The following is a 27,599-nucleotide window of genomic DNA, read 5'->3' as shown; positions in this document are numbered from 1 at the left end:
TGGGGTATTCTTTTTCCCTTGACATTTATTGGCTGTGACGAAGATGTATTTATGAGAGTTACAGGGAAACAAACAAATAAGCCAACCAGAAGGATGTGTGTGTTTCGTAATGCATGTAGGTGTGTATGTGAACGTGTGGGAGTGTGTGTCCGCACGCGCGTCCACACACGTGCACGTGCACACATTCACACCCACTTCTAACCACAGTTGAAAGGAGCTCACACCGGAACACACATGCACAAAGTGTGCACCGGCCATGCATCTCTTGTGACAGTCAAGAGGCACCGTGGGACCTTCCTCTCCCCGTGGGAACCACTGCCGCCGTCTTAAAACCACTCACTTGAGGCCTGAGTCCCCGGATGAGCAACCCTACGTCGACACTATGAGCTGTGAGTTCCTTTTTCTCCTTGCGAAGCTCTATTACGGGGCATTCTGCTTTGGGCACCTGCTCTTTGGAGCCGGAGCTCCCAATCCATCATGCTGAGTGCAAAATATGCGTATTTAGGACTTTCCTGGGTTCTCTCGGTGAGTTCCAGACGTCAATGATTGTCTCTATCCCGATATTTCGGGCAAAGTCCAAAACCTCTACAAGCATTTACCTAAGTGGGATGAAATTATACAGATAAACCCAAACGACCCTTTCTCCTTTCCCCTAAAATATTCCTAAAATAGAAGCAAATGGGTAGTATATGCATTTTAGATGCTTGAGCATTTAAAGTTTCCTACTACTAAGGTTACAAAAAAAAAGATATAAACTAAGAAAAGGTTTTCTATATTTAAAGTATCAACTAAGGATGGCGGTGCCCACAGCACAATGACCTACAGCACGTGGAGCGAAAACTAACAGAATGAAGAGGCGCGGATCGCAGTCGTCGTCCCCGATGGGTCCAGAAATACCGAAATTATATGGTTTCACGGGAAAAGATACAGCATCCTCAGGCCGCTCCCCACCCCCCACCTCCCGCCCCGGCCCCCAGGATGGCTTGGACAGGAGCGGGAATGTGCGCACAATCCCGAAACGCGGACTCCGTGTGTGTGCAATGGACACGGGATGGTGCACGGGTCCACGCGGGCCCTGGGTGGCGGGAATCCTGCATTCCACATCAGCCCGACCCACGGGTGCGAGCTCTCTGGGTCAGGCCCCCCTCCCATCACCCCTGTAGAGCTTGCTGGGAACCCCGCGAACCCCTATCCCCTGGGCCACCCCTTCCCCGCCATGCGCCCTGCAGGCGATGTGCACCAAGAGGTAGTGTCAGGGACCCAGGACACCGTGCAGATGTGTGCGGCGTGGCCACGGGAGCCCCGGACAGACGCAGCCGTCATCGTGGCACGGCCCGACGCGCGCTCAGGTGTCCCGGTGCACCAGGGACGCTCTGCGCGGAGTCTCGGCTGCACCCACAGGAGATTCTCTAGGGCGACAGGTGACCTCAACCACCAAAGGGACTGTCACAGCAGCGGCCAACGCAGTCCCCGTCCACGCCGAGCTTCTCCCGAGGCGGCCCGAAGCCCTCAGACGTGCGCTGGTTCTGGAAACGGAACAGGACCAACCCGATGTCACGGGCAACACAAAAAAACCGAAATAACGCTCTCTGGATGGACGTTCAACCAAGATTCTCCTTTCTCACGCTTTCCCTTGTATTGTTGTTTTTTTCCCCAGGGCTTGGAACATCGGTCCTGAATTCACCGACTCTACTTTTGTGCTCACCAGGTAATATCTGCACCAACCGCTTCTATGGTTGCGGTTCCGTTGACCTCCCTGAGGTGGGAGTTTTTAATAGTCCGCTGTCAGGGACACAGGCCGGTCACCCGTAAGGGGCCCCGGCCCCACAGGCATGTGCGCGCGACGTGGGGCAGCTTCTCGGCGGGGCTGCCCCCTGAAGGACAGCTAGCGCCGGGGCCTGGGTGGCTCAGTTGTTTAAGCGGCTGCCTCCAGCTCAGGTCATGGTCTCCAGGCCCTGAAATGGAGCCCCTCATGGGGGGGGGGGGTTCCTGCTCAGCAGGGAGTCTGTCCCTCCCCCTGCTGGTGCACAGTCTCTCTGATAAATGAAATCTTGAAAAAGAAGAAAGAATAACTAACTGGAGACCCCAATGGCATGTTTATCTAGTCTCCAGAAACGGGGAGGGCACGACCCCACATTTAAAAAGAAACAAAGCAAATATAAATAAATAAATAAATAAATAAATAAATAAATAAATAAATAAAAAGAAACAAAGCAAAAATCATCTCCACCTGCTGCAGAAAAAGAGTCATGGAAGGTGAGGCATTGGGGGCAAAATTCAGGTGGACAACCCTCCCCTAAAAGTGCAAGATTCAAGTCTACACTCGTGGGTTCTGAAATGTCTGCGTGGCCCTGATGAAGGAGGAATCCTAATGCATGCTCCGTGGATCTGCCACGACCATGCAAGCCACCAGCCATGCCAGGGGTTTTGCAGAGACTCGGTTTCCCCCCAATGCCAGGGGTTTTGCAAAGACTCGGTTTCCCCCCAGTGCAAGGGGTTTTGCAGAGATTCGGTTTGCCTCCAATGCGAGGGGTTTTTCAAAGACTCGGTTTCCCCCCAACCCCAGGGGTTTTTCAAAGACTCGGTTTCCCCCCATTGCAAGGGGTTTTTCAAAGACTTGGTTTCCCCCCCAGTGCAAGGGGTTTTGCAAAGACTCAGTTTCCCCCCATTGCAAGGGGTTTTTCAAAGACTCGGTTTCCCCCCAGTGCAAGGGGTTTTGCAGAGACTCGGCTCCCCCCCAAGCCACCAGCCATGCCAGGGGTTTTTCAGAGACTCAGTTTCCCCCCAGCCGCCAGCCATGCCAGGTGTTTTGCAGAGACTCAGTTTCCCCCCAATGCAAGGGCTGTTGCAGAGACTCGGTTTCCCCCTAAGCTTTCCAGAGGCAGGATGTGGTGTAGACCTGAACTCACGGGTGCCCGGATTTGGTCAGTAACGCCCATCTGCCAGCAGAGGGAGGCCCTGGGCAGGTTTTGGGATTTTTAACACCCTCACCTGCAACAGGTTTCCTGCAGGTTTCCTTAGGGACACAGGATGGGTGTGAGTGATGCACCCAGCAAACCCCAGATGGAGTCAGACGTGGGTGCTTGCTGTGAGGACCACCCCTCAACGCACCCTCACCTCCTTTGTGCAATAGAGCCCCCCGCCCATGCAGTCTCTGGACTCTCCCTGCATTCAGGTCCCCAGGGCCCCAACACCTCTGCACCCCACAGATGGCCAACCGGGCAGGAGTCTTCAAACCCAGGACCCTGCACCTCCCCCAAAGAAAGCCCAAACCAGAAAGCCACAGCGCCCTGTCCCCACGCCCCCATTTCCGAGGGGTCTGTGCATAGCCTACGAATTGAACAGTAAGGCTTACAACTCGGGGCCTCTATATTTTTCTCTTTGGAGAGGAACAGAAAATCGCACGCTCCACCCAGACATGTTCCGGGTCCCCTATGACGAATCGAAATGGTGTCGGCCCCGCTGGGGGCTTGCTTAACAGGTGTCCCTGTAAGTGAGTTCTTGGCAGCTAAACCAAAAAGCTGCTTAAAAATGCAAATACAGGGAATCCCTGGGTGGCGCAGCGGTTTGGCGCCTGCCTTTGGCCCAGGGCGCGATCCTGGAGACCCGGGATCGATTCCCACGTCGGGCTCCCGGTGCATGGGGCCTGCTTCTCTCTGCCTGTGTCTCTGCCTCTCTTTCTCTCTCTGTGACTATCATAAATAAAAATTTATTTAAAAAAATGCAAATACAGGGATCTCTGGGGGGCTCAGAGCTTTGGCACCGGCCTTCGGCCCAGCGCCTGATCCTGGGGACCCGGGATTGACTCCCATGTCGGGCTCCCTGCATGGAGCCTGCTTCTCCCTCTGCTTCTTTCTCTGTCTCTCATGAATAAATGAATAAATATTTTTTTAAAAAAATGCAAATACAAGCTGGAGCACCCGTGTGTGGTTCTCTCACATTCCCGTGTATCGAAAGTCCCAGCAAAAAAAAAAAAAAAAAAAAACACTTCCCAAGGCAAAGTGGGTCTCTGGGGCGTACCCAGAAATAAGCCAGCCCAGTGACGGGCACCCCAGAGTATTTTCAGAGACCCTGAAACTTGCCGTTTGGCGTGAAACAGTTTCTCCTCCTGTTGCGCTGGCAGTAACCGGCCGCCGCGCCCACCAGCGTCACCACCAGCACCGACACGATGGGAGACACGATCTTCGCTACCGTGTTGCCTGCGGGGGAAGGCAACGGGGTGTCAGAAAGCGCGTGGCCCGCCACAGAGCCTGTCATCCTAAACCGTGAACAATCTCACCTCCACGCCCCTCCCGACCTGCAACCCCAGGGGAAAAAAGAGTAAAAAAAAAAAAAAATCAGAACAAGGAGCCAGAGGAAGGGATTCTGTTTCTACCCGGTGTGGAGAGTATTAAGCCCGTTACCCGGGCTTACCGGGTTCAGGACACTCAAGGACGAAAAGTGCAAATAAGAGGCACTTGATTGGTGTCTCGGGTATTTGTGGAATTGGATGCATTTGTACCTTTTTCCAAGGGGCAATGTGTTCTTGAGCAAAAAATACGTTTTCAACCCAAATGTAGCCTGCTAGGCCCGCCCTCCAAGCTCTGGACGCGCGCACGAAGCCCTGCTTGACGCCTTGCAGGCAAAGCTTTGGTTTTCCCTTGTGCGACAAAAATCCGCATTTCCCAGAAAGGGGAAGGCCTCGCTTCCGTGGACGGGAACCACCCGCGTCTGGTACCAGGCTGGGTCCAGCCCATGGCAGGGGCACGGATCTCCTTCTCGGCTCCCCGTTGGTGCGCGTCAAGGGAAGGGGAGCCATCGGTGTCCCCGGGACAAGCCCACGCGCCCCACCAGACCCTCAGAGCCATGAGGGGTCCTGCGGCCCAAGATCCACAGTCCTCCCTCCCTCTGTGCGCCCCCGGGAAGCTGAGCACGCCAGGGAGGCACACGGCTGTGCTCAGCAGCTTCCTGCCAAACCTAAGAAGAGCCGCTGCTCCAGGAAAGACCGTGAGTTGTGACAGTGCGTCACGCCCACGCCGGCCCGCCCACGGCGCTGTGCAAGAGCGTGTTTTTATTAAAGATGGGGTGCGGCGCCCACGCACTACCTTGGGGGTTGCCGTAAGTCGAGTGTCCATCTCCGCCTGCAAGAAGAGAGGCACACGGTCATGGGTGTATGGAGCAAGCGTCCCCCGCCAGGCGCTGCGGACATGCTGGGCAGCTCGCGGCCCCGCGGACGGGCGTCTCTGTTTGCAGGGCGCTTACCTGGCCCTGGGACGCACACTCGGCCGAGGCGGGCTGCACACTCAGCCCCGGGACAGGGGTGGCGACGAGGGCAAGGGGGCAAGGGACAGGGCAATGCAGCTTTCATCACATGGGGTCAAGGGATATACACATGCACATGTATGTGTGCAACATGCACGAGCACACCCTCGTGCACACCTACCTACACACGTGTGCATCGTACCTCTACATGTGTTCATGCCTCCACATGTGTGCATGAGCACACACGCACACCTCCACACGTGTTCATACCTATACATGTGTTCATACCTCTACATGTGTATAAGAGCACACACAGTAGTGTCCATGCACATGTGCATGAAAATACCGATATGCACATGTGCACACATAGATCCATTCATCCACATGTGTGCACGAGCACACACTCATGGACACCTCCACATGTGTGCATACCTCTACACGTGTGCACACCTCCAAATGTGTGCATGAGCACACACTCATGCACACCTCCACATGTGTTCATACATCTACAGTGTTCATATCTCTACTCTGGTGCATGAGCACAACTCGCATGTGCACACATGGACAGATGCATTCGTGCACACCTCCATACATATGCCTACCTCCACACACACAGAGCACATGCTAATACACATGCAGGCATGCGTACAAGCCACACACACATACACATGCACACATCCGTCTGCACACACACATACACAGTGCACACACGGATACATACAGGCTTGCATGTGCAAATCCACGTGCGTGCACACACATGTGCACAGAGGCACACATGTGAAACATGCCCATGTGCATTAGCACATTTACATGTGTGTGCAGCCAGATGCACACGCATGCACACACGCGCCCAGGCGTACACATGCACACATACACCCCTAACTGTGCTTGCATGCATGCACACATGCATGCATGCTGGCACACACCCGCACACATGCACAGGTGAACACTAACGTGCACACACATGCATGTACACACACACGTTATCAACTGTGAGCAGGGCTTACTTCCTTGCAAGAAAGTAGGGCTTCACTGCGTGCAAAGCAACGTTGCCGACCCGTGAGGACGCAAATTAGGCCCAGCTGGTGAGTTAGTTTCCACGCAGGGGGGACAAAAGGACAAGCTTCCCGCCAGCCCCAGACAGGGTGTTAGTGCTCCCCGAGGACAGCTGCTCCCCACACGGCTCGCCATAAAGAACTCCTTTACCATAGGTATTCCCGTAAGTCTTGGGTCTAGGGCGCCCGCCTCCTGCAGGACAGAAAGATACGTGAAACGGAAGAGAATGCTCCAGAAGCGTCGGTGGCAGCGCTCAGAAAGCCAGCACACCTGAAGCAAGAGGTGGCCAGAGGCTGCAGACGCCTGCAGGCCACCGGGCCGGTCCAAGGGCAGGGGCACGGTCACCCGGCATGGCCCCTGAGCGCAAGACGACCCGGGCAGAGGGCAGCCTGCAGGATACACGGCGGCCCCGATGGCCTCGGCAGCGCATGGGACGGGGCCCACGGAAGGCGCCCCCCGCCCCTGGGGAGCGGGCTTTGCCTTGGCCCTGGGGCCCGCCACTGCCAGCCCACCCTGGCACAGCCTAGACTCATCCTGGCCCGGGAAACAAAGATTCGGGGCACCTTCTTCCTGGACCCGGAGGCCAACCTCTCAGCAAAGACATGAGAAGACCAACGAAATGCTTGATGCCGATTTTGTTAGGTTGGGAGCGGAAGAGTTTTTGTGGGTGCTCGCGAAACCCCGGTGGGCGACATGATGAGCCGCGTCTTCCAAGTGGATGGTGGGGGTGGTGGGGGTTAGGGATGAGTGAGCCGGGCGCCTCCCCGGAATTCACATGTTGAAGGCCGAGCCTCCCAGGACCTCGGAGCCAGACGCCGCTTGCAGGTGGGGGGTCTTTAAAGATTCCAAGGTTGAGAATGGAGGTAAAATGAGGTCACTATGATGAGGTCATCACCTCTTAGGACTGGTGCCCCTTGTGCACGAGGAAGGGACGCGCCACTCGCATTTTGCCACCCCCAGGGAGCCGCGGGTGACGCGGTCACCGGCTGCATGCACCGGATCCTCGGGGCTCGTGTGAGCAGCTCGGTGCCACAGGACAGCGGTCCAGACACAAAATCCCTGAGCATCCATCCCGCGGGCTGGACCTCGGCTCCCGCCGCACTCCTCGGCGCATTTTGCAGACGCTTTGCCCCGAGGGTGAGTGATCATCCTGACAGGTGTGCTCTCTGCACTCGGGGGAGACAGGTCCCCAAGAAATGGTGGCGTGTGATCAGCATCCTCATTTCTGGGGTGCAGGAGGTGATGTAGGCATCCTTAGGGTTCCCGGGGAACACTGCGGGGTGAGGCATTTCTCTCCCGCTTACAAATCCGGCAAAGATGGAAATGAAAGCTCTGGAAAAGATGCTCACAGAGGGAGAATCGTCAGAGGTGTGTGCAGAGTAAACACACCCCCGGATCAGGACACCTCCCTGGCCTGGGGGATGTGAGGGCGTCATCTGACCCCACAACACTCCGCGTGGCTGCTTGTAAAAATATCCCAAAAAACTTGTCCTGTAATTTCTATGGAAGGACCATGATGGAGCATCACGTCGGCACATTCAGCTTCAACCAGGCAGCTCTTCATCGGGCTCACCTGGGACCTTTGACACGTCCCGGGTCCCATACAGGCTTGTGCATCTTGTAGGGACAGCGTTATGGGGACGGGACCATCTATAGGGTGGTGGACGTCTGTCTGTCCCCTAAAGCAGAGTGCAGGAGCACCATGCTTCTCCTTTACTTTGTACAAACAGGTGTGAAATAATGATTTACGCTTCACAGGTTAGGAAGATTCATGGGAAGGACCACGTGTCTAAAAGGACCACACGCCTTGCAAAAGCACTGTCAAAATATTAGTTTCGACCAAAAAGACAGTCACTCAATTCACTAAGGATGCTCCAATCCCTTAAAATATGACAAACAAAAGGAAAATAATGCCTGGAAATCCATGTATAAATTGATTGATGGGCGAACGGGAGCCAAAGAGGCAAAAGTGCAGTCATAAGATTAATAATAAGCCCTGGGGACCCTAATGAACAATCCTATATCCTATGTTTAAAAGTTTCTAAGGAAAAAAAAAGTTTCTAAGGGAATACATTCTTCAAGGTTGTCATTTCACGATAAAAAAAATAAAATTTGTGGAGCGCCTGGGTTGTTCAGTGGGTTGAGCATCTGCTGTTGGCTCAGGTCATGGTCCCAGGGTCCTGGAATCGAGTCCTGGGTGGGCTCTGTGCTCAGCAGAGAATATACTTCAGTCTCCCTCGACCCCTCCCTCTGCTCACACTCTCTCTTTCTGTCAAATCAATAAATAAAATAAAACAATGAAGAAAATAAAATTTGAAACTACGTGCGCCAAAGGATGCAAAAAAAGAATTTGTAACTGTGTGCACCAAAGGATGCAAAAAATAGGATTTGCAACTATGGTGTGCCAATGGATGCAAAAAAAGAAAAAGAATTTGTAACTATGTGTGCCAATGGATGCAAAAAATAGGATTTGCAACTATGGTGCGCCAATTGATGCAAAAAAAAAAAAGAATTTGTAACTATGTGCGCCAATGGATGCAAATAATAGGATTTGCAACTACGGTGCGCCAATGGATGCAAAAAAAATAGAATTTGTAACTATGTGCGTCAATGGATGCAAAAAAAAAATAGAATTTGTAACTCTGTGTGGCTGATGGACATTCCCTAGACTTAGATCTGTGATCAGTTACCGAATCATGTTGCACACGTAGAACGAATACAATCTTGTGTGTCAATTGTATCTCTGTGGGAAAAAAAATCGGTATCATTTCGTTTCCACAGCGATGATGTCGTGTTCTCAATCTTCCCTTACGGGAGCAGAGAGGGTCTGAGGGACTCAAGGTCTGCTGGTTCGATGGCGAGAAAGCCCCGGCCAGACAACGACTGCACGCGTCACTCCTGCGGACATTTGGACATTTCTGTTCGTTCTTGGCAGAGTCGGGCACCCCGAGTGCTTTCTGTTGGCGGGAGGTCGGCCTGCCTGACAAAGGCCCCCCGGTTCCTTGGCCGATGTCCACATGCTCAGTGCTGGTACCTGCCGCTCCATTTCCCGCTACCTGGACACAGGTGTGCGGGCAGTGGCCAGGCACCTGGACGGAGGGCCACCGCCAAGCCACACAGCTGCGCAGAGAGGGCTGCGAGCCCCAGCCGCCAGCAGAGAGAGCGCCAATGCCCAGCGCCCAGAGAGAGGCCGTGCCCGGGCCCCACGCGGGAGTCCCCGCGTACTGCCTGCCCACCCGCCGCCCTCCGGCCCGGGATGCTGGCCATACCGTGAGTGCCGCCGTAGCCGTCATTGCCGGGGTAGTAGCCGCCACCGCCTCCTGCGGGAGAGAAGGCACAGGTCGGGGATGCACAGGCTTCCATCGTGGGTGATGGCCCTAAAGCCGTGTCCAGGACTCACCCCAAAGGGAGCCCCACACAGTGCCAAGAGCAAGGGCCACCAGGGCACATCCAGGGCTGCCCGGCTGAGGTCACGGCGTGCTGGGAGGAAAAGAGATCCCCCGGGGAAAGCTCGGGGCCTTCCCAGAGCTCACAGGTACCCTGGCGGCTCCTATTAGTGCAGGTGCATCCTCCTCCTGCAGAGAGATGTGAGCCGGACCGGACACCCCAACCCGGAAGCACGTTTATGAGCCGGGAAAACCGGGAAGGCGAACCCCAGCATGAACGTTCTTGATGAAAAGCCCGGCATTGGTACTGACGTTCGAGCATTCTAGCGAGAACCTTAGAGACAACGCTCTTTGTTCACGGCGCGAAACTCCGCAGGAAAGAGCAGCGTGTGCACCCAGCCTGTCCACATGACCGAGGTGCCATCTGGCACGCGGTCGGGGACGAGTCCTCACCTCTCTGGAAGGACATCCCACAAGCAAGCACGGGAGAAGCCTCGCCTACTGCACACAAAGCCTCATGCCTTACAGCCTGGAGCCCAGGGCTGTGCACGGGTGTGCCCCGTAGGGCCCGTGCCCTTCCTGACCTATGAGAAATTCTGTGCAGGTGTTCACGTGCCAGGGGTGGAGAGAGCGTCACATGAAAGGTTTATATACACCTGGATGTGTGTGTGTGTAAAGATACATCTATACACCCATAGGTATATGTGCACATATCCACAAAAAAGGTATATGTGTATATATATAAAATGAATATATAATAAATATATATACTGAGTGTATATAATGAATATATATAATAAATGACTATAATAAATATATTATACAGAATAAATATGTAATAAATATATAGAATTAATATAAATACGCAATGAATATATATCGAATATATAATAAAGATATAATGAACATATAATGAATATATAATATATAATGAATATATAATGAATATGTAATATATAATTAATATATAATAAAATATAATGAATATATAATATATGATAAAAACATAATGAATATATAATATATGATAAAATATGATGAATATATAATATAATAAATATATAATAAAAGTGGAATATATAATAAAGATATAATGAATAGATAATGAATATATAATATATAATGAATATATATAATGAATATGTAATATATAATTAATATATAATAAAATATAATGATTATATAATATATGATAAAAACATAGTGAATATATAATATGATAAAAATATGATGAATATATAATATATAATGAATATATAATAAAAGTTGAATATATAATAAAGATATAATGAATATATAATGAATATATGATATATGATAAAAATATAATGAATATATAATATAATGAATATATAATAAAATATAATGAATATATAATATATTAAAAAATATAATGAATATATAATATATGATAAAATATAATGAATATATAATATATGATAAAATATAATAAAAGTTAAATATATAAAAGATATAATGAACATATAATTAATAAATAATATATAATGAATATGTAATATATAATGAATATATAATAAAAATATAATGAATATATAATATATGATAAAATATATAATATATAATAAATATGTAATAAAAGTACATATATAAATATACATATATGAAAGTGTAGTATACATATAAAACTAAATCTCCATAAAAATGCATATAGACATAAATATATAGATATACATATAAAAATGTATATAGTTAAACTATATACATACATATTTAAAACTATATATGTACATATATAAATGTATATATACACACATATAAAGATATATGTATACATACATATACGAAGGTATACACAGGCATTATTACAGAAGTATATGTATATAAACGTGCAAATATAAGTATATATACATATTCAGAGGTGTGTATGTATATAAAATATATAAACAAAGATATATATAAACACACATATACAGGTGTATATATGCACTACATATAAACACTTATGTATACATAAAGGTACGTAATACCTATATCAAGATATATATATAGACACACACAAATGAATATCTATACCTGCATATTTATCAAAGTGTATATGCAAATAGACACACATAGAAATAAGTGCATACGTATATAAAGATATATAGAGACATTTGTATATAAAGGTGTTTACGTGAACATATAAAGGGATCTATACATGAACATAAAGATATATAAATATATGTATAAAGGGATATATATGTAAATATAAAAAATATATCAATATGAACATACATCTATAAGGGATATATGTCCAAGTAAAGACATGCAGACACTATGTAGATAAAAGTGCTCATATAAGTGTATATAAAGGTACACGTACATAAGTAAAGATGTCGTGAGACATGAATATATAAAGGTGTCTCTACGCACATATATAAAGGGACGCATGCGTAAGTGTGTAAATAAGTACATATACAAAGGGCCTATACCTAAGTGAAGATGTACACGTGTACATTAAGGTGTTTATGTGAATATCTGTAAAGGGGCATCTACGTGCATATAACAATAGAGAGATACGTGCATATACATAAGGGATATGCACCTAAGTAACGATACACAGACACGTGTGTATATGACCGTGCTCATACAGACGCACACGAAGGTGTACATACATACAGATGGAGACCTGTGCAAATGCAGGTGTTGATGTGAATATGAATAAAAGGATGCACACGTGACTCTAGAGACGGGAATATGTACACACTCTGTGAGGACGACAGGCCTAAGTGAAGACGCGTGGATGTGCGCGTGTGTAAAGGAGGGCTCGCACACGCACCCCCGCAGCAGTGGGGAGCCGTACCTGTAAAGTCCTGCACACGTGGCGCTGTGCACAGGATGCTATGGACAGGAGCGCACGCAGAAAGGCACCTGCACAGGTGTGTGCAGAGCACCTGAAGGTAAGTGCGCGTGCAAGTACACACACAGACACGCTCACACACGTGTCCACATGTAAGTGCACTCTGCCCCGTGGCTGGTTGCGCCCACGATGCAACCTTCCCAAGGGCACAGGTGCGCGCACAAGCCCGCCGACGCCACGCTAGAGGCAGATGCCCTGCACACCCCACCTTCCCTTCTCACCTCCGCACTCAGGTGAGAGAGACCGTGCACGTACCTGCGGGCGGCTTGGGCCTGGGCGGGTAGCGGCCGTCATGCGGGTCGGTGTTGCCAAAGTACCCTGTGGGGTGGAGCAGAGACCGTCCCTGAGGCCTGTGCGGCGCGCTCTGTAGCCCCCGGACCCTTTCCAGCTCGCCAGGGCGCCGGGACCTAAGCGCACGTGCTCCTGACGCCGCTCATTCGAGGGCAGGACGGGTCTCCGGGTTTGGGCACACGGGCGTTCTTATGCAGACGGATGCTCCGGGGTCCTAAGAGCTACGCGCGCACGTTTGGGGCCACGCCAGGCCTCGTGGAGAGGAAGCACGTGGCGGCGTCTCCCAGAGGGTGAGTCTCGGGGCGCTGGAGCGCTTGTAACATAGCTCATGGGTTTTGGGTAAAGGGGGGTGTCTGGAAACATCTATGAGCCGTGACCCCCCATTAACATCTTGGAGGACACCGCATGCCACGGGTAGGGATTTGGGGAGGACACCGCATCCCGGGCACAGGGATTCCGGGAGGACACTGCATCCCATGGGCAGGGATTCGGGGAGGACACCGCATCCCACGGGCACGGATTTGGGGAGGACACCGCATCCCAGGTGCAGGGATTTGGGGAGGACACCGCATCGCAGGAGCAAGAATTTGAGGAGGACACCGCATCCCAGGCGCAGGGATTTGAGGAGGACTCCACATGCCAGGTGCAGGGATTTGGGGAGGACTCCGCATCCCAGGGGCAAGAATTTGAGGAGGACTCCGCATCCCAGGTGCAGGGATTTGGGGAGGACTCCGCATCCCAGGGGCAAGAATTTGAGGAGGACACCGCATCGCAGGGGCAAGAATTTGAGGAGGACACCGCATCCCAGGCGCAGGGATTTGAGGAGGACTCCACATGCCAGGTGCAGGGATTTGGGGAGGACTCCGCATCCCAGGGGCAAGAATTTGAGGAGGACTCCGCATCCCAGGTGCAGGGATTTGGGGAGGACTCCGCATCCCAGGGGCAAGAATTTGAGGAGGACACCGCATCGCAGGGGCAAGAATTTGAGGAGGACACCGCATCCCAGGCGCAGGGATTTGGGGAGGACTCCGCATCCCAGGCGCAGGGATTTGGGGAGGACTCCGCATCCCAGGGGCAAGAATTTGAGGAGGACTCCGCATCCCAGGTGCAGGGATTTGGGGAGGACTCCGCATCGCAGGGGCAAGAATTTGAGGAGGACACCGCATCCCAGGCGCAGGGATTTGGGGAGGACTGCGCATCCCAGGCGCAGGGATTTGGGGAGGACTCCGCATCCCAGGCGCAGGGATTTGGGGAGGACACCGCATCCCAAAGGGCAGGGATTCGGGGAGGGCGCAGGGGCTGTTTGGCGCATCCCAGCAAACCGGTTGAGGACGTGCTCCCTGACGGGGGGACTCAGGGGTAGGTCCTCCAATCCCCCCTCCCCCCGACGTTGCACTGGACCGCTTGTCAAAGAGCCTCCGGCTATTCGAGAATCTTCGGCATTTCCCCAACACTCACGCTGCGTCCACACGCGCTTACCTCCTCCGCCGTCAGAAATGCCGGGCTGCGGGCGCGGGCGCGGGGGCGGGGGCGGCCTGGGCCTCGGGTAGATCCCTGGGGGGAAACAGCAAGGCCGTTTTAAGGGAGGTCACGGCGTGTCTCGGCCACGGGCCAGCCACGGAATTCAGGGCGCAGCGCACAGGCTTCCACCAACGCTTCCCAAAGCCCGTGGCTCAGGCCAGCCCCCGCCACCCTACCTGGTCAGCTTCTAGGGCTTTGGCGCTGTTGGATTGCAAAGGGCTCTACTGACCTCATCCGTCCAGATCAGCTCTTACTTATTATTATTATTATTATTATTATTATTATTATTATTATTATATCTATGGGAACAGCATCATGCAGGTTTTTGACGCCAAGGAGACACGCAGAGTAGGTGACCTGCAATCACGCACAGCGTGCACAGGGGAGGCTTTTAGGAACGGGACATGATTTGGAAAGCTGCAAACAAGCGAGAAAGGAGCTCGCTCGCAGCCTAATTAAAAAATCCATCACAGGCAGAAAATAAATAAATAATAAATAAATAAATAAAAATCCACCAGGAGCGCATCACCTGCGGCGCTCGGAGCAAGTGGAAATAAAATGAGTGATGTCCGTTCCCCGCGGTGGGTACTGCTGCTCAGGATGGTGACTCGGTGTCCTGCATACCTGGCCGTTCCTAGCTCGGTGAACCCACCCGACACCCCATGAAGACAAGGCAGGCTCCGCGTGCAAGGAGGCCGAGGGCTGGGGACACCTACCTCCACCGTGGTCCGGCATCCCGGGCTGGGGCTGGGGCTGGTACGGGGGTCTCGGCTTTGGGTACAGGTCTGCGGGGAACACGACACAGCGTTCTTAGGGGACCAAGTGCCTTCTGCGACCACCACCCTATAAAGAGAGCATGTCCACACCCCCACTACACAGTTCCTGTTTTAGTCCCATTCGCTGCCCAGGCGGGCACAGGTGGCCGTGGACTCGCGGCCCATCCCGGGGCCTGTAGATGGACCATCCACAGAAAAGCACAGGTGTGCACTTCACCTGCACGCGCACACTCGCACACTCTCTCCTGGAAGCTAGCTTTCAGGCCACAGGGCGCAGAGGCCCCGGGAGGCAGGCAGGTGCCCGCTGAACTAGAAGACCAGCTTGCGACTAAAAACCATAATCCTAATTTTTTTTTCGATGATTCTAATTTTTTAAAAAGGCGGAGATTTCGCCAGGCGCCTCCGTTTAAATCGATGCCGATGCTTTGTCACTGAGCATGCTCTGGTGTGTCTCTCTTCTATCTTAACAACATTGTTCATATTTGTGCATTACTAGTTTATTATTTCTTGATATGTCTTACAGGACACATTATATACAACTAAATATTAGATTTTATTATATATAATGCAAATATTTTATATACAATTTATATTAACTTATGTAAATGCAACAAATGCTATATATAATATATATTATCTCTGTGCTATGTATGTACTATATATCATTACATGCTACGGAATATAAATATATGTGTACCATTCAGCCATCCACCCATCCATCCATCGATCCATGCATCGATCCATCCACCCATCTATCCACCCACCCATCCACCCATCCATCCACCCATCCACCCATCCATCCATCCATCCATCGATCCATCCATCCATCCACCCATCCACCCATCCATCCATCCATCCATCCACCGATCCATCCACCCATCCATCCACCCATCCATCCACCCATCCACCCATCCATCCATCGATCCATCCATCCATCCACCCATCCATCCATCCATCGATCCATCTATCCACCCATCCATCCAACCATCCACCCATCCACCCATCCATCCACCCATCCACCCATCCATCCACATCCACCCATCCATCCACCCATCCATCCACCCACCCATCCACCCATCCATCCACCCATCCACCCATCCATCCATCCATCCATCCATCGATCCATCCATCCATCCACCCATCCACCCACCCATCCACCCATCCACCCATCCATCCACCCATCCATCCATCGATCCATCCACCCATCCATCCACCCATCCATCCACCCATCCATCCATCCATCCATCCATCCATCCATCCATCCATCCACCCATCTATCCACACATCCATCCATCCATCCATCCATCCACCCATCCACCCATCCATCCACCCATCCATCCATCCATCCATCCATCCACCCATCCATCCATCCATCCACCCATCCATCCATCCATCCATCGATCCATCTATCTACCCATCCATCCAACCATCCACCCATCCACCCATCCATCCACCCATCCACCCATCCATCCACCCATCCATCCACCCATCCATCCATCCATCCACCCATCTATCCATCCATCCATCCATCCACCCATTCACCCATCCATCCACCCATCCACCCATCCATCCACCCATCCATCCATCCATCCATCCATCCATCCATCTATCCACTCATCCATCGATCCATCCATCCATCGATCCATTCATCTATCCACCCATCCATCCATCGACCCATCCATCCATCCATCCACCCATCCACCCACCCATCCATCGATCCATCCATCGATCCATCCATCCATCCATCCATCCATCCATCCATCCATCTATCCATCCATCTACCTATCTAGCCAGCCAGCATGTGCCCTCCCCATTCATCCAGGCACTCACGCATGCATCCATTCCATCTCTCCGTTGATGGACATTAGGACTGTCATCACCTTTTTGCTGTTGTGAATCCTGCTGCTGTACACGTGAATCTCCACGTTTGCTGGACTCCCTGTTTTCCAGTGTTTCTGCTATATACCTGGGAGTGGTATTGCTGGATCATACAGAAAAACTTTTTGGGGTTTTCTGTTTGTTTGTTTTTGTTTTGCTTTGCTATTTGATTTGCTGCCAGAGGGTTCTCCACAGTGGCTACACCAGTGCCCATTCCTATGAACAAATGTACCGGGGCTCTGATTTCTCCACACCCAGACCGACTCTTGTTATTCTGTATATTTTGGTTCTAGCCATCCTGCTAGGGATGCGCTAATGTCTCTCCGTGACTAGGTTTTGCATTTTCCCGGTGAGTAGGGTTTGCCGTGAACATCTGCAGCCCCTTTGCACACTCAACGCCCCTGTGAACAGCCTCGCACACGCTTTGAGCAGCACCAGCTCCAGGGCGCTCGCTCGCTTCTCGCCAGCTGCCTCATCACTCACCTGAGCTTGGCTTCTTGGTGGGTTCTGTGAAACAACAAAGAGAAAACGAATTCAATAAATCATTGACAACGTGTCCAAAAGTCACAGAAGGAACCATCAACACTCTAATACAAGGTGTAGATTCCAAGTCCCCTATTTCGTGTTTTGAACACACATCCCATTGCGTAGGTAGGGGGGAAAACGGGACACGGTTACGATCTATAGCTACCAGTCTTCCCCAGGAGCTGGGCAAAGTTACGGGGCGGGGGGAGGAATTTAGCCAGAGGTTCAGCTCGGCTCATTAGCACGTAAGTTAGAGCCCAGCCTTTCTGGAGGCGATGGAGAGAGACTCTGCACACCTGCAGAGAGGCTAACTTAGCCAAGACCATGCACAACAGGTGGGAGCCCACCTGGTACTATGCAGGCCAGGAAAGCGGCCCTGTTTCTGGTGAGCAGAGGTAGGAGAGGTGGACGCGAGCTTAGGGACCTACTTCCTGCCTCCTCAACGATGCTTATGTGCTTATCCATTCAACAAACGTTGTGTGAGCGTCCACGGGTGCAGCCTGAGCGTGGACGTGGCCCGAGACCCCGCTGGCGAGGGAGGCGCCCCAGACCCCAAAGCAACCCCGGAGCTTCTGCAGAAGCAAAGCCCCCGGGAAACACGGCCACTTACCAGGGTCATCCAGAGCGTCGGCCAAGTCAAAGTCACGTTGACCTGTGGAGGGGACAGTGGGTAAGTCGCTGGGACGTGAAGCCGTCAGGGGTGCTGGCTCCTGGCTGCTCCCTCTTTGCCCCGTGTCCCCGCTCAGCCAGACAGGAGCCTTGGTGCAAAGCTCAACCCCCCGCGAGAGCTCAGCGCAGGGTCAGAGGGTCCTGCTGTCCCCCTGTTTGCTGGACGTGTGCCGTTTGCAGACACTGCTGGGTGCTGGGCATGTGCCAATGAACCCCGCAAGCCCTCCGTGCCCAGCTCTTTCAGGGGGACAGGCGCGTGAGCACCCCTCAAGGCAGGGGCGGGATGCCTCAAGGACCACAATGCATGCCACCGGCAAGGGCACGTCCTGTGCAAGCACATATGGAGGCCTTCCTGGAGGAGGAGGTGAATGACCGATGCACTGTTTTGAGAACAAAACACCCAAAGGAGAGAAAGTAACATGTTTAATGGGGCTGAACGGCAGACAAGAGCAGTCAGGCGGACGCACACGAAAACCCACAAAATCCACACACAGGGCCTTGCAGCCCTTCTGCAGAGGCGGCCCCCGAGAAGGCGGCTGTATACCTGCTGCTCCGGCTGCTGCGAAGCCCCAAGTTGACGAGGCTCAGAAACGAGGCTCAGAACCGGCTGTTTCCCCGTGTTTCACCCCAACCCCAAAGCTCCTATTTCACCGCGACCCCAAAGCTCCCCAAGAGCTGAGCCCCAGGCAGCGGGTTATTACTTTTGCTTTGCAAACAGGGCCCTGCGACAAAGCCTTCCCTGGGCCCCGGGGGGCGGGGCGGGCTCCCCCGGGGGTGGTGGTTCCGCTGCTCTGCAATCTCAGGCCTCCCTGCTGCAGCCGCTTGCACCACCTGGTGCTTTCTTTACCCGCACTCCCTGACCTGCTCCCTCTGGAAGAGTTAACCTGGTGACCCACGAGCAAGTGCATTTTGTCTGAAACAAAACAAAACATTAAAAAAAATAATAAGAACCAGAAAATGTTTAGGATGAGCTGAGAGCGGCCCCGGCCGCCCCAAGTTTGTCTGCAGCCCATGGACACTCCTTCCTGCAGGCCTTTCCACCTTCGGCCGCATCCAGCGTCATCGAGGGAACATCAGAAGACGTTTCCATCATTTTTTCTTTTTAAACCGCTTCCTTGAGGGGCGCCTGGGGGTGGCTCAGAGGTTGAGCATCTGCCTTGGGCTCAGGGCGTGACCCCAGGGTCCCGGGATCGAGTCTCATGTGGGGCTCCCTGCGTGGAGCCTGCTTCTCCCTCTGCCTGATTCTCTGCCTCTCTCTCTGGGTGTCTCATGAATAAATAAATAAAATCTTATTTTTAAAAAAGAAATAATAAAGCAGCTTCCTTGGGCTAGCATCTGGCCATTTGAAGCGCTCCCGAGCGCCAGCAACCACCAGCTCCATCCATTTCCAGAATGTTCGTTCGGCTGCGTGCCCTCTGCCCTTCCCCTGATGGAATCAATCCCACTGAGTGGGTCGGGGAGGGAGGGTCGCCCACGGGGCACCAGGTGCAGGTGCCAGACCAGGAGCTGGTTTCTGGGGGACTTGGGGGGCGGGGGGCGCACAGGGCCAGGTGGCCATGGGAGGGGGGTCTGCTGGCCCCCTGTGCGCTCCGCTGTGCAAGCACCCCTCTCCAGGGGGAGGCCCTGCAGGTTGACTAATAACCATCGCCCTGCTGTGCTGGGGGTGCCTTGCCCCCGAAGCTCCAGACACCCCCCAGCCCCCCCGAAAGCACACCCGCACCCACTAAACTGCTCCAACCAGCTCCGACCACGCCCGGCGTCCCAGATCAGCCAACGCCTCTGCATGTTATCTGCGCGGGACAGCCGGCCGTGACACCCATGCCTTCACGTGCCTGTCCCCGCGTCGCCACCCCCCACGCTCCACGCCCCCTCCTTTCTCAGCAGCACCGGGTGAAGCCCTGGGACACAGGGATGAGGGCCGGTGACCAGGCAGCCAGAGCTGCACCCTAGGTCTTGCCCTGCGGGCCGGACTCAGGTGTGCAGGGCATTGTCCCCAGGGGCCTCCTGCATCAGCTGGCGACACAGCGTCAGGCACTTGTGTGCAGCACACTCCGGTCCTCCAGGCCCGGAGGGACCCAGCGGGCATGCCCTGTGCTCTCCCGAGGGGCTGCAGCCACCCCCCCAGCCCCGCGGCAGGGGTCACCATGCATTTCGGGTCCTAGCTGGGCCGGGAGGTGTCGCAGGCTCCCGATGTTGCTCCGGGGGCTCAGCCTGCTCACCAGGCCTTCGCTCCCGTGGCCACGATTTTCCGATTTTCCACCGTGGAGCCCAGGAGGTGGGGCCGCATGTCCCAAGATGTGTTTGTGATCGGCTCTCCGCTTAGCGAGCTCGGGGACGTTTAATCAAAGCCACATGTCTCGGATTTGTGACCCCAGGAGGAAGCAGCATCCTGTGTGCCGGGGTCGTGAGGCTGGCGATCCCGCTGACATCCCGGGGTCGGGGGGCTTACGGTGCAGTTCGTGCTGCTAGGGAGGCTGAGGTCACCATTATGCACAACAGTCCCCTGCTCCCCATTCCCCATTTTGTGTGTGTGTGTGTGTGTTTTTTTTTTAGAAAAAGCTATTCTGGGGTCTTTGAGTAGCATTTGCAGGAACTTTGTCGTCTCCAAGTACCAGACCGGGAACACCAGCCCAGTTTGACCCCTGATCGGACCCTCCCGTCTGATCCCCACTGCACGTGTGACTCCGGGGTCTCTCAGCTTCTACACACACCCTTGAGCTGACACGACAAACGGCAACATGCAGACCGCAGGACTGTTGTTGGAATAATAAGGACACCGCGCGGACGCCGTGGCTTCGCAGCAGCGCGTCCCCACCACTTGCCCGCCTGGCCGCGGCCGCCACGCACAGCACACAAGCGCCCGCCCGAGCATCCCCTGCAAGCGCTGAAGGACCGCCCGCTCGGATCTAAGGGAGAGAATGGGCCCCAGGCAAGCCGTGAGCAAAAGGCCGAAAAAACACCAGCAAGCACAGCATGAGTATCACGCGACGCCGTGGACTTTAAAGAGGGTGGACCGCGTCCGCAGGGTGGCCCGTCACCCACACGGGAGTGCAGACGGGCTCTGAGAGGCTGTGATTCGAGCCCACATCCCTGTATCCGTGTCCCCCGCAGGAAATAAAAGAAATGCTTTTCCAGGCATTTATTTATTTATTCATATTTCTTCATATAAGGTTTTCTTTCTTTATTCAAGGCCCAGGCGGGTGTGGGTGCACGGCCGCGGGAACAGCTCAGCGCATGTGCATGAGTCTCTGGGGCGCTCACGAGGTTTCCGTGTGCACCGGGAGCAAGGGTTACGCAAGACGGCCGGGTTGTGAGTCAGGGCACTTCAGTGCACGAACGAGCGGGGATGCCATGAGGGACACTGCCCAGGGGCGGCCCGGCGGCTGCTCCGTGGAGCCGAGCAGGTGACCCCGCGGCTCAGGCCGCCCCTGGAGCCCCACCCCGTCCGGCGTGCCCTGCAGCTGAGCACAGCTGAGCCTCTCCGTGCAAGGCCAACCAGCTGTCCCCGTTCCCAGCGTCCCCAGGTGCCCTTTGGACGAAAGCCCGTGGGAGGGACATTCTGGTGGGATGGAGCGGAGGCGCTCACCCCACCCCAGGGCTCGGCGGAAGGGAAAGATTTTGTGCATGGAGAGCTGCGTGCACACCAGGGCTGTTCCTCAACCTCTGACCTTCTGCCTGTGTGGCTCTCAGACCCTCGCGGGAGTGTGATTCAGCCGTCATCTGCTCCCGTGCAGATTCCGGATCGGATCGGCAAGTCTGGGCGAGGCCGAGGCTGCATTGCTCAGCAGCTCCCAGGGGGTGTTGCGGTTGCTGCTGGCCTGGGGACCCCACTTTGCAAGTCCACCATCCAAATAGGAAAGACATGCTTCCTCCCTGCTCTGTCCAGTGGGCCGAACCCCCCAGGACCCACTGAAGAAGATAAGAGCCGAAGAAGAGCCTCAGGCTGCTTCTTCTCAGAAGTAGGAGGGCAGGCCGCTGTGCACCGGCCATGGGGGCCCCCGGGCATGCAGCGTGCAAATATTCCAAGTCGATGCCACTGGGGCCACCTTGGGAGCAGCCCTGTCAGTAAGTCCAGGAAACTCCAAGGGATGGTCATGGGTCTTGAGCACACACAGCTCTGTTCACTTGCAGAAGGAAACCCACCCCCTTTTGGTGACTTGTATGCACATATGGGACCCTGCTGTTTCCCCAGACACCCCTGAACACGATGCATCTGGCCTCATATCCACCCCGAGCGTGAAAAACTAGAGAGGCCCATTGATGTCATCTAGGGTGGGGGCTCTAGATGCTCCCCACGTGCTTCTGAAGTCCTCTGGGTAAGAGGCAGGGGCTCCCCGAATTACCGACAGAGAAGGTCCCCCTGGGAAGGTAGGAAAGCACCCAAGATGGGGCCCCAGAACCAGGCACTGGGACCGGGGACTCTGCATCTGGACCCCATCCCCCAGCATTCCTGACTCCCGCCACCCAGCAAAGTTTCCCATCTACCTCCCCAGAGGATCGGCACTCTGTCCAGGTCATATTTCACGGCGATGCACCAGGATAAAAACAAAACACCATCGGAAGAAAACGTTTTGAAAACTCTTGAGAACGGTTTGCCCCAGGGTCGCCCGGGAAAGCCGTCTGCACGCTCACGGCACGAGAGGACAACGCTTTGCACGCAATGCACCCTGTTCTCTCTCTTTTTTAAAGATTTATTATTAATTAATTAATTAATTAATTTATGAGAGACACAGAAAGAGGGAGAGGCAGAGACACAGGAGGAGGGAGAAGCAGGCTCCATGCCCGGAGCCCGACGTGGGACTCGATCCCGGGACTCCAGGATCACGCCCTGGGCCAAAGGCAGGCGATCAACCGCTGAACCACCCAGGGATCCCCTGTCCCCCTCTGTTCTCAAGAACGTGGCCGTTTCTACAGCAGCTGCGCTCACCACCGAGGCGCCCCCTTCAAGGGCGCAGCTCAAGGTCACAGGGAAAGTAGGGACGCAACATGATTAAACAGCCCTGGATCCACCCCAGTCCTGCAACAGAAACAAACACAGCGATATTTCTGCGAACACAGCTGTGGGAGCCCGGGTGCTGAGAACGGGCAGAAAGACCATGGAACCCTCTGGAAATCCAGCAGCGTGGGTGTCTCAGGGCAGTAGAAGTGGATATATGAAAACATTCTGGATGGTTCATATTTTGTGTGGACGTGGCCGGGCAATGGTGCCTGGATGTTTGGTCAAACACTAGTGTAGATGTCACCGCGCAGGTGTTATCATCTGTGGTCACGTGCCAGGAAATCACATCCGCCTCCGTAATGTGGGTGGGCCTTCTCTCATCTGCTGAAGGCCTTAAATGGAGTGAGGTATCCCGGAGAAGAAGGGACTCAGACTCAACACGGCAGGGTTGCATCCTAGCTGAGCTTGTAGCCTGCCCTGGAGGTTTCGGACCTGCCAACTACACAGTCCTGTGGGACAGTTCCTTAAAATATATCTGATTCTGTAGATTGATGATGATGATAATGATGAGAGAGAGAGAGAGAGAGAGAGAGAGATGAGTAGTTGGTTGTATGGATGTATGGATGAGTGAGAGAATGCATAGATGCATGATGGATGACTAGATGAATGGATGGATGGATGGGAGGATAGATGGGTGGGTGAATGGATAAATGATGGATGGATGGGTGGTGCATGGATAGATATGATAGGTGAGTGGATGGATGGATGGATGGATGGATGGATGGATGGATGGATGGAAAAACGGGTGGATGGGTGAGTGCATGGATAGATATGATGGATGGATAAATGGATGGATGGATGGATAAATGGATAAATGGATGGATGGATGGATGGATGGATGGATGGATGGATGGATGGAAAAATGATGGATGGGGATCCCTGGGTGGCGCAGCGGTTTGGCGCCTGCCTTTGGCTCAGGGCGCGATCCTGGAGACCCGGGATCGAATCCCACGTCGGGCTCCCTGCATGGAGCCTGCTTCTCCCTCTGCCTGTGTCTCTGCCTCTCTCTCTCTCTCTCTGTGTGACTGTCATGAATAAATAAATAAAATCTTTAAAAAAAAAAAGAAAAAAGAAAAGATGATGGATGGATGGGTGAGTGCATGGATAGATATGATAGGTGAGTGGATGGATGGATGGATGGATGGATGGATGGATGGATGGATGATGGATAGGTGAATGGATGGATGGATGGATGGGTGGATGGATGGATGGATGGGTGGGTGGATGGATGATGGATAGGTGAATGGATGGATGGATACATAGATGATAGATGGATAGATGGATGGATAGACGGATGGATGGGAGGATAGATGGGTGGGTGGATAGATAAATGATGGATGGATGGGTGGTGCATGGATAGATATGATGGATGGATAAATGGATGGATGGATGGATGGATAGATAGATATGATAGATGCATGGATGGATGGATAGATGGCTGGGCAGATAGATGAATGGATGGATGGATGGATGGATGGATGGATGGATGGATGGAAGGATAGATGGGTGGGTGGATGGATAAATGATGGATGGATGGTGGTGCATGGATAGATATCACAGATGAGTAGATGGATGGATAGATGGGTGGACAGATAGATGGTAGATTGACAGACAGACAGATGTATGTACGTAGAGGTGGACAGATATTAGATAGGCAATATTTAGGTAGGTAGGTAGGTCAGACAGACACACAGAGGCAGACAGCTAACATCAGATTTCCCAGCCTGAGGACTAGCAACATTTGGGGCTGGATCACTGTGTGATGTGTGCAGCAGACACCGGGCGGCACCCATTGAGGACACCAGCCCCCTACTCACAGTTGTGACAACCACACATGACTCCAGATACTGCCAAGGGTCCCCTGGCAGCAAAGCCACCCCTAGTTGACAATGGCGGTCTGTCACATGTCTCCGGAGGGGATGTCACTTCCGGCCTGGCCGTGCAGGCTGATGATGCCTCACTGAACGGGAAACCCCAAAACAGCTGCCTCCTGGTGCCACATATCCATGAGTCTCCACCCAGGGGTCAACCAGATGGCCCAGTGCTCAGTCATCATCCCTTCCAGGGAGCCCTGACGCTGCGCGGCGTGACTCTGGGTGCTTCTGAACCTGCAGATGCCGAGTCCCACCCACATGCCCAATGAGCATCTCAAGGGGCAGGGCCTGCGTGGTGCCTTTAATCCAGCTCCTCCCAGATGACTCTGCAGCAAGGATTGGGAAGCGCCGCCCTACATAGCTGGGCAGATCCAGCCCTGCCGATGGGCCTGGTGACAAAACAGGCTCCAGTGACCCAACTGGCTTTGGCCTTCACACTCCTACATTGGCTACATCCAACGTAGTCAGAGGCGTGAGGAAAGAGGCAAAAACCAAGAGACACTCTTGGTTGTCTTTAGAGTGTGGCCTGTCCTGGTGGCCTTGGGCAGGTGTCCCATCCTCCACATATCACCATCTCAGAAGCAAAACCAAAACGCCCTGCACAGCTCCATGCAGCAGGCGACACGAATAAATGCCACAATCCGTGGAAAATAGGAGAAAAAGATGCATGGGAACACGGGAACGTGGGTTACGGAAAACAACAGCATGTCTATAAGGTAACGTCGCTCTGGCGGAACGATGGAGAGATATCTTAGATACGTGGAAATATTTCCTTTTTTTCCTGACAGACCGAACCCACAAGCTGGCCTCGGCAAGTTTCTCTTCCGCTTCGGCTTCCTCATTGGGACCGCAGGCAGAGGACGGAACCCTGCCGGGCCTCAGTTTACGCATCTGTAAGGCGGCGGCACACGTGGCAGCGACATCGGGCTGCTTGGCGAGCAGCGGCGTGCGTGGTGTGCCGGACGTGTCAGCGTCGCGCCACGCTCAAGGGCTCTCTGCTAACCGATCCCGCAGGTGCCCGAGGACCCGTGTGACCCCTGAGGGCGTTTCCCTCCCTTCTCCCTGCACCGTGCAGGTGCACTTGTCCCAAGCGGGGACCTTCCACCTCCCGTTGACCCCACGAGGTCACGACAATAGACTCTGGGATGCGCTTTCCGCGGGAGGCGCTGGGTTTGCAGCTGCGCTAAACGCGAGCTGTCCCGTGTGGACCCCTGCGCCCGCACACCTGGCCTGGCATCACCCCGCCTGCGGAGGCTCCCACGTGCCCTTCGGCACGTGCACACGCAGGTGAGACTCCCAGGTGACCCTGCCCGCAGCGGTGGCGTCTCGCTGCGCCTCCCGCGACAGCACATCGGGGACAGAGACAACCAACGCCTCGTCCCTGAACGTGTGTCGGTCGAGATAAACGGGAGGCGCCCCGGCTAACCGACACCCCCCACACACCCCGTGCCACCTGCCGCCCGCCCTTCCATGCGTGCAATGGGGTCTTCAAATGCCCGGAGTGGAGAGGGGGGTCTCGATCCCGCACCCATGGGTGTGTTCTGGTTCCTACACACCCCGGCCTCGCCCCCGACACACGGAAGCCCCGCATCCGGAGGCAGCCCGTGTGCCCCCCCCCCCGCCCTCGCCGCCGCCCTGGGTGTAAACAACTCACATGTTTCCATTTGTGGCCAGGGGCGGGCCGTTCACCCGAAAGCTGCACAATCGGGCAGAGGCTCTCCCCTCTGCCCTGACCCCGAAGCCCAACCAGCCCCGAGGGCGCCGCCCGCACACCAGCCAGCTGTGCTCCCGCTCTGTGTCTCTCGGCCGGGCGGTGACAGCTAATACCGCCCCTCAGGGGAATTGAAAACACCCATCGCCCCCTCCCCGCGGAGATCAAGCCCCCAGAAAGACAGGCCGGGTTTGCAAAGCAGAACAAAACAGCAGAGCCGGGGGCTTGCCTCCAGGCGCTGCCGGCCTGCACCGGGTGGGTCCAGGTCCGTCCCCCGGGGCCGGCAGGACTCCTGTCCCCTGTGCCTTCCCAGAAGCCACATGCCCATCCCTGCCATTCCCGTCTGGCAACTCACAGTCGTGTATTCGGGGGAAGCTGCGCTGGAAGGAGTTTTGCAAAGCGGCCAGAGCGCCAGCCCAGCACCCACGGGGCTCCCCCTGGGGCCTGAGCGTCTCTCACCTTGTGTGCGCATCAGAAAGCCCAGCATCGTGACGCACAGGAGGCCCCACCGGCTCCCCATGGTTGGCGGCGGCAGGAAGGAGCCTCAGCCCAGAGGCTGGTGAGATCCGGCCTCCCGGACCCCACCCTCGATGTGTTGACTTCCTGTCTCCCGGCTTGGAAGGAAGGGAGGAGATGTTTCAAGCGGAAAGTATGAACCAAGCTGCAGTCCCTTTGCCAGAGGCTCGTGAGCCCCGAGCTCAGATGCCAAACCCCACGCCCTGGAGCCCGAGAGGCAAGTGCTTGCACGCCGCAGGCCGACCCGGAGTGGCGCCCGACGGCCAGCCCTCGGCCCGGCAGGGAAACTGGCATCG

At 53.9% G+C, this 27,599-nt stretch overlaps 1 protein-coding gene across 3 annotated transcripts; it reads right to left on the bottom strand.

The window, feature by feature from the left end:
* On the bottom strand, window positions 1–27,599 carry XG (Xg glycoprotein). 3 transcript variants are annotated; one of them, XM_038586725.1, is made up of 11 exons: window positions 27,247–27,594; window positions 18,145–18,186; window positions 17,493–17,516; window positions 15,072–15,140; window positions 14,314–14,388; window positions 12,799–12,861; window positions 9,567–9,617; window positions 6,448–6,489; window positions 5,085–5,120; window positions 4,083–4,199; window positions 1–1,526 (listed from the first exon to the last, which is right to left on the bottom strand). In XM_038586725.1, exons 1-11 carry the CDS (start codon window positions 27,305–27,307, stop codon window positions 1,510–1,512), a joined length of 597 nt encoding a protein of 198 aa, XP_038442653.1. In that variant the 5' UTR covers window positions 27,308–27,594; the 3' UTR covers window positions 1–1,509. The 3 variants fall into 3 exon arrangements, with proteins under 3 accessions (XP_038442653.1, XP_038442655.1, XP_038442654.1); XM_038586727.1 differs by lacking the exon at window positions 27,247–27,594 and adding an exon at window positions 26,731–26,755; XM_038586726.1 differs by lacking the exon at window positions 6,448–6,489 and having other exon boundaries at window positions 27,247–27,599.

Source organism: Canis lupus, chromosome X (assembly GCF_011100685.1).
Source record: "Canis lupus familiaris isolate Mischka breed German Shepherd chromosome X, alternate assembly UU_Cfam_GSD_1.0, whole genome shotgun sequence".
NCBI lineage: Eukaryota > Metazoa > Chordata > Mammalia > Carnivora > Canidae > Canis > Canis lupus.
The sequence above is the reverse complement of the archived record's forward strand: the minus strand, read 5'-3'. Positions and strand labels throughout refer to the sequence as shown.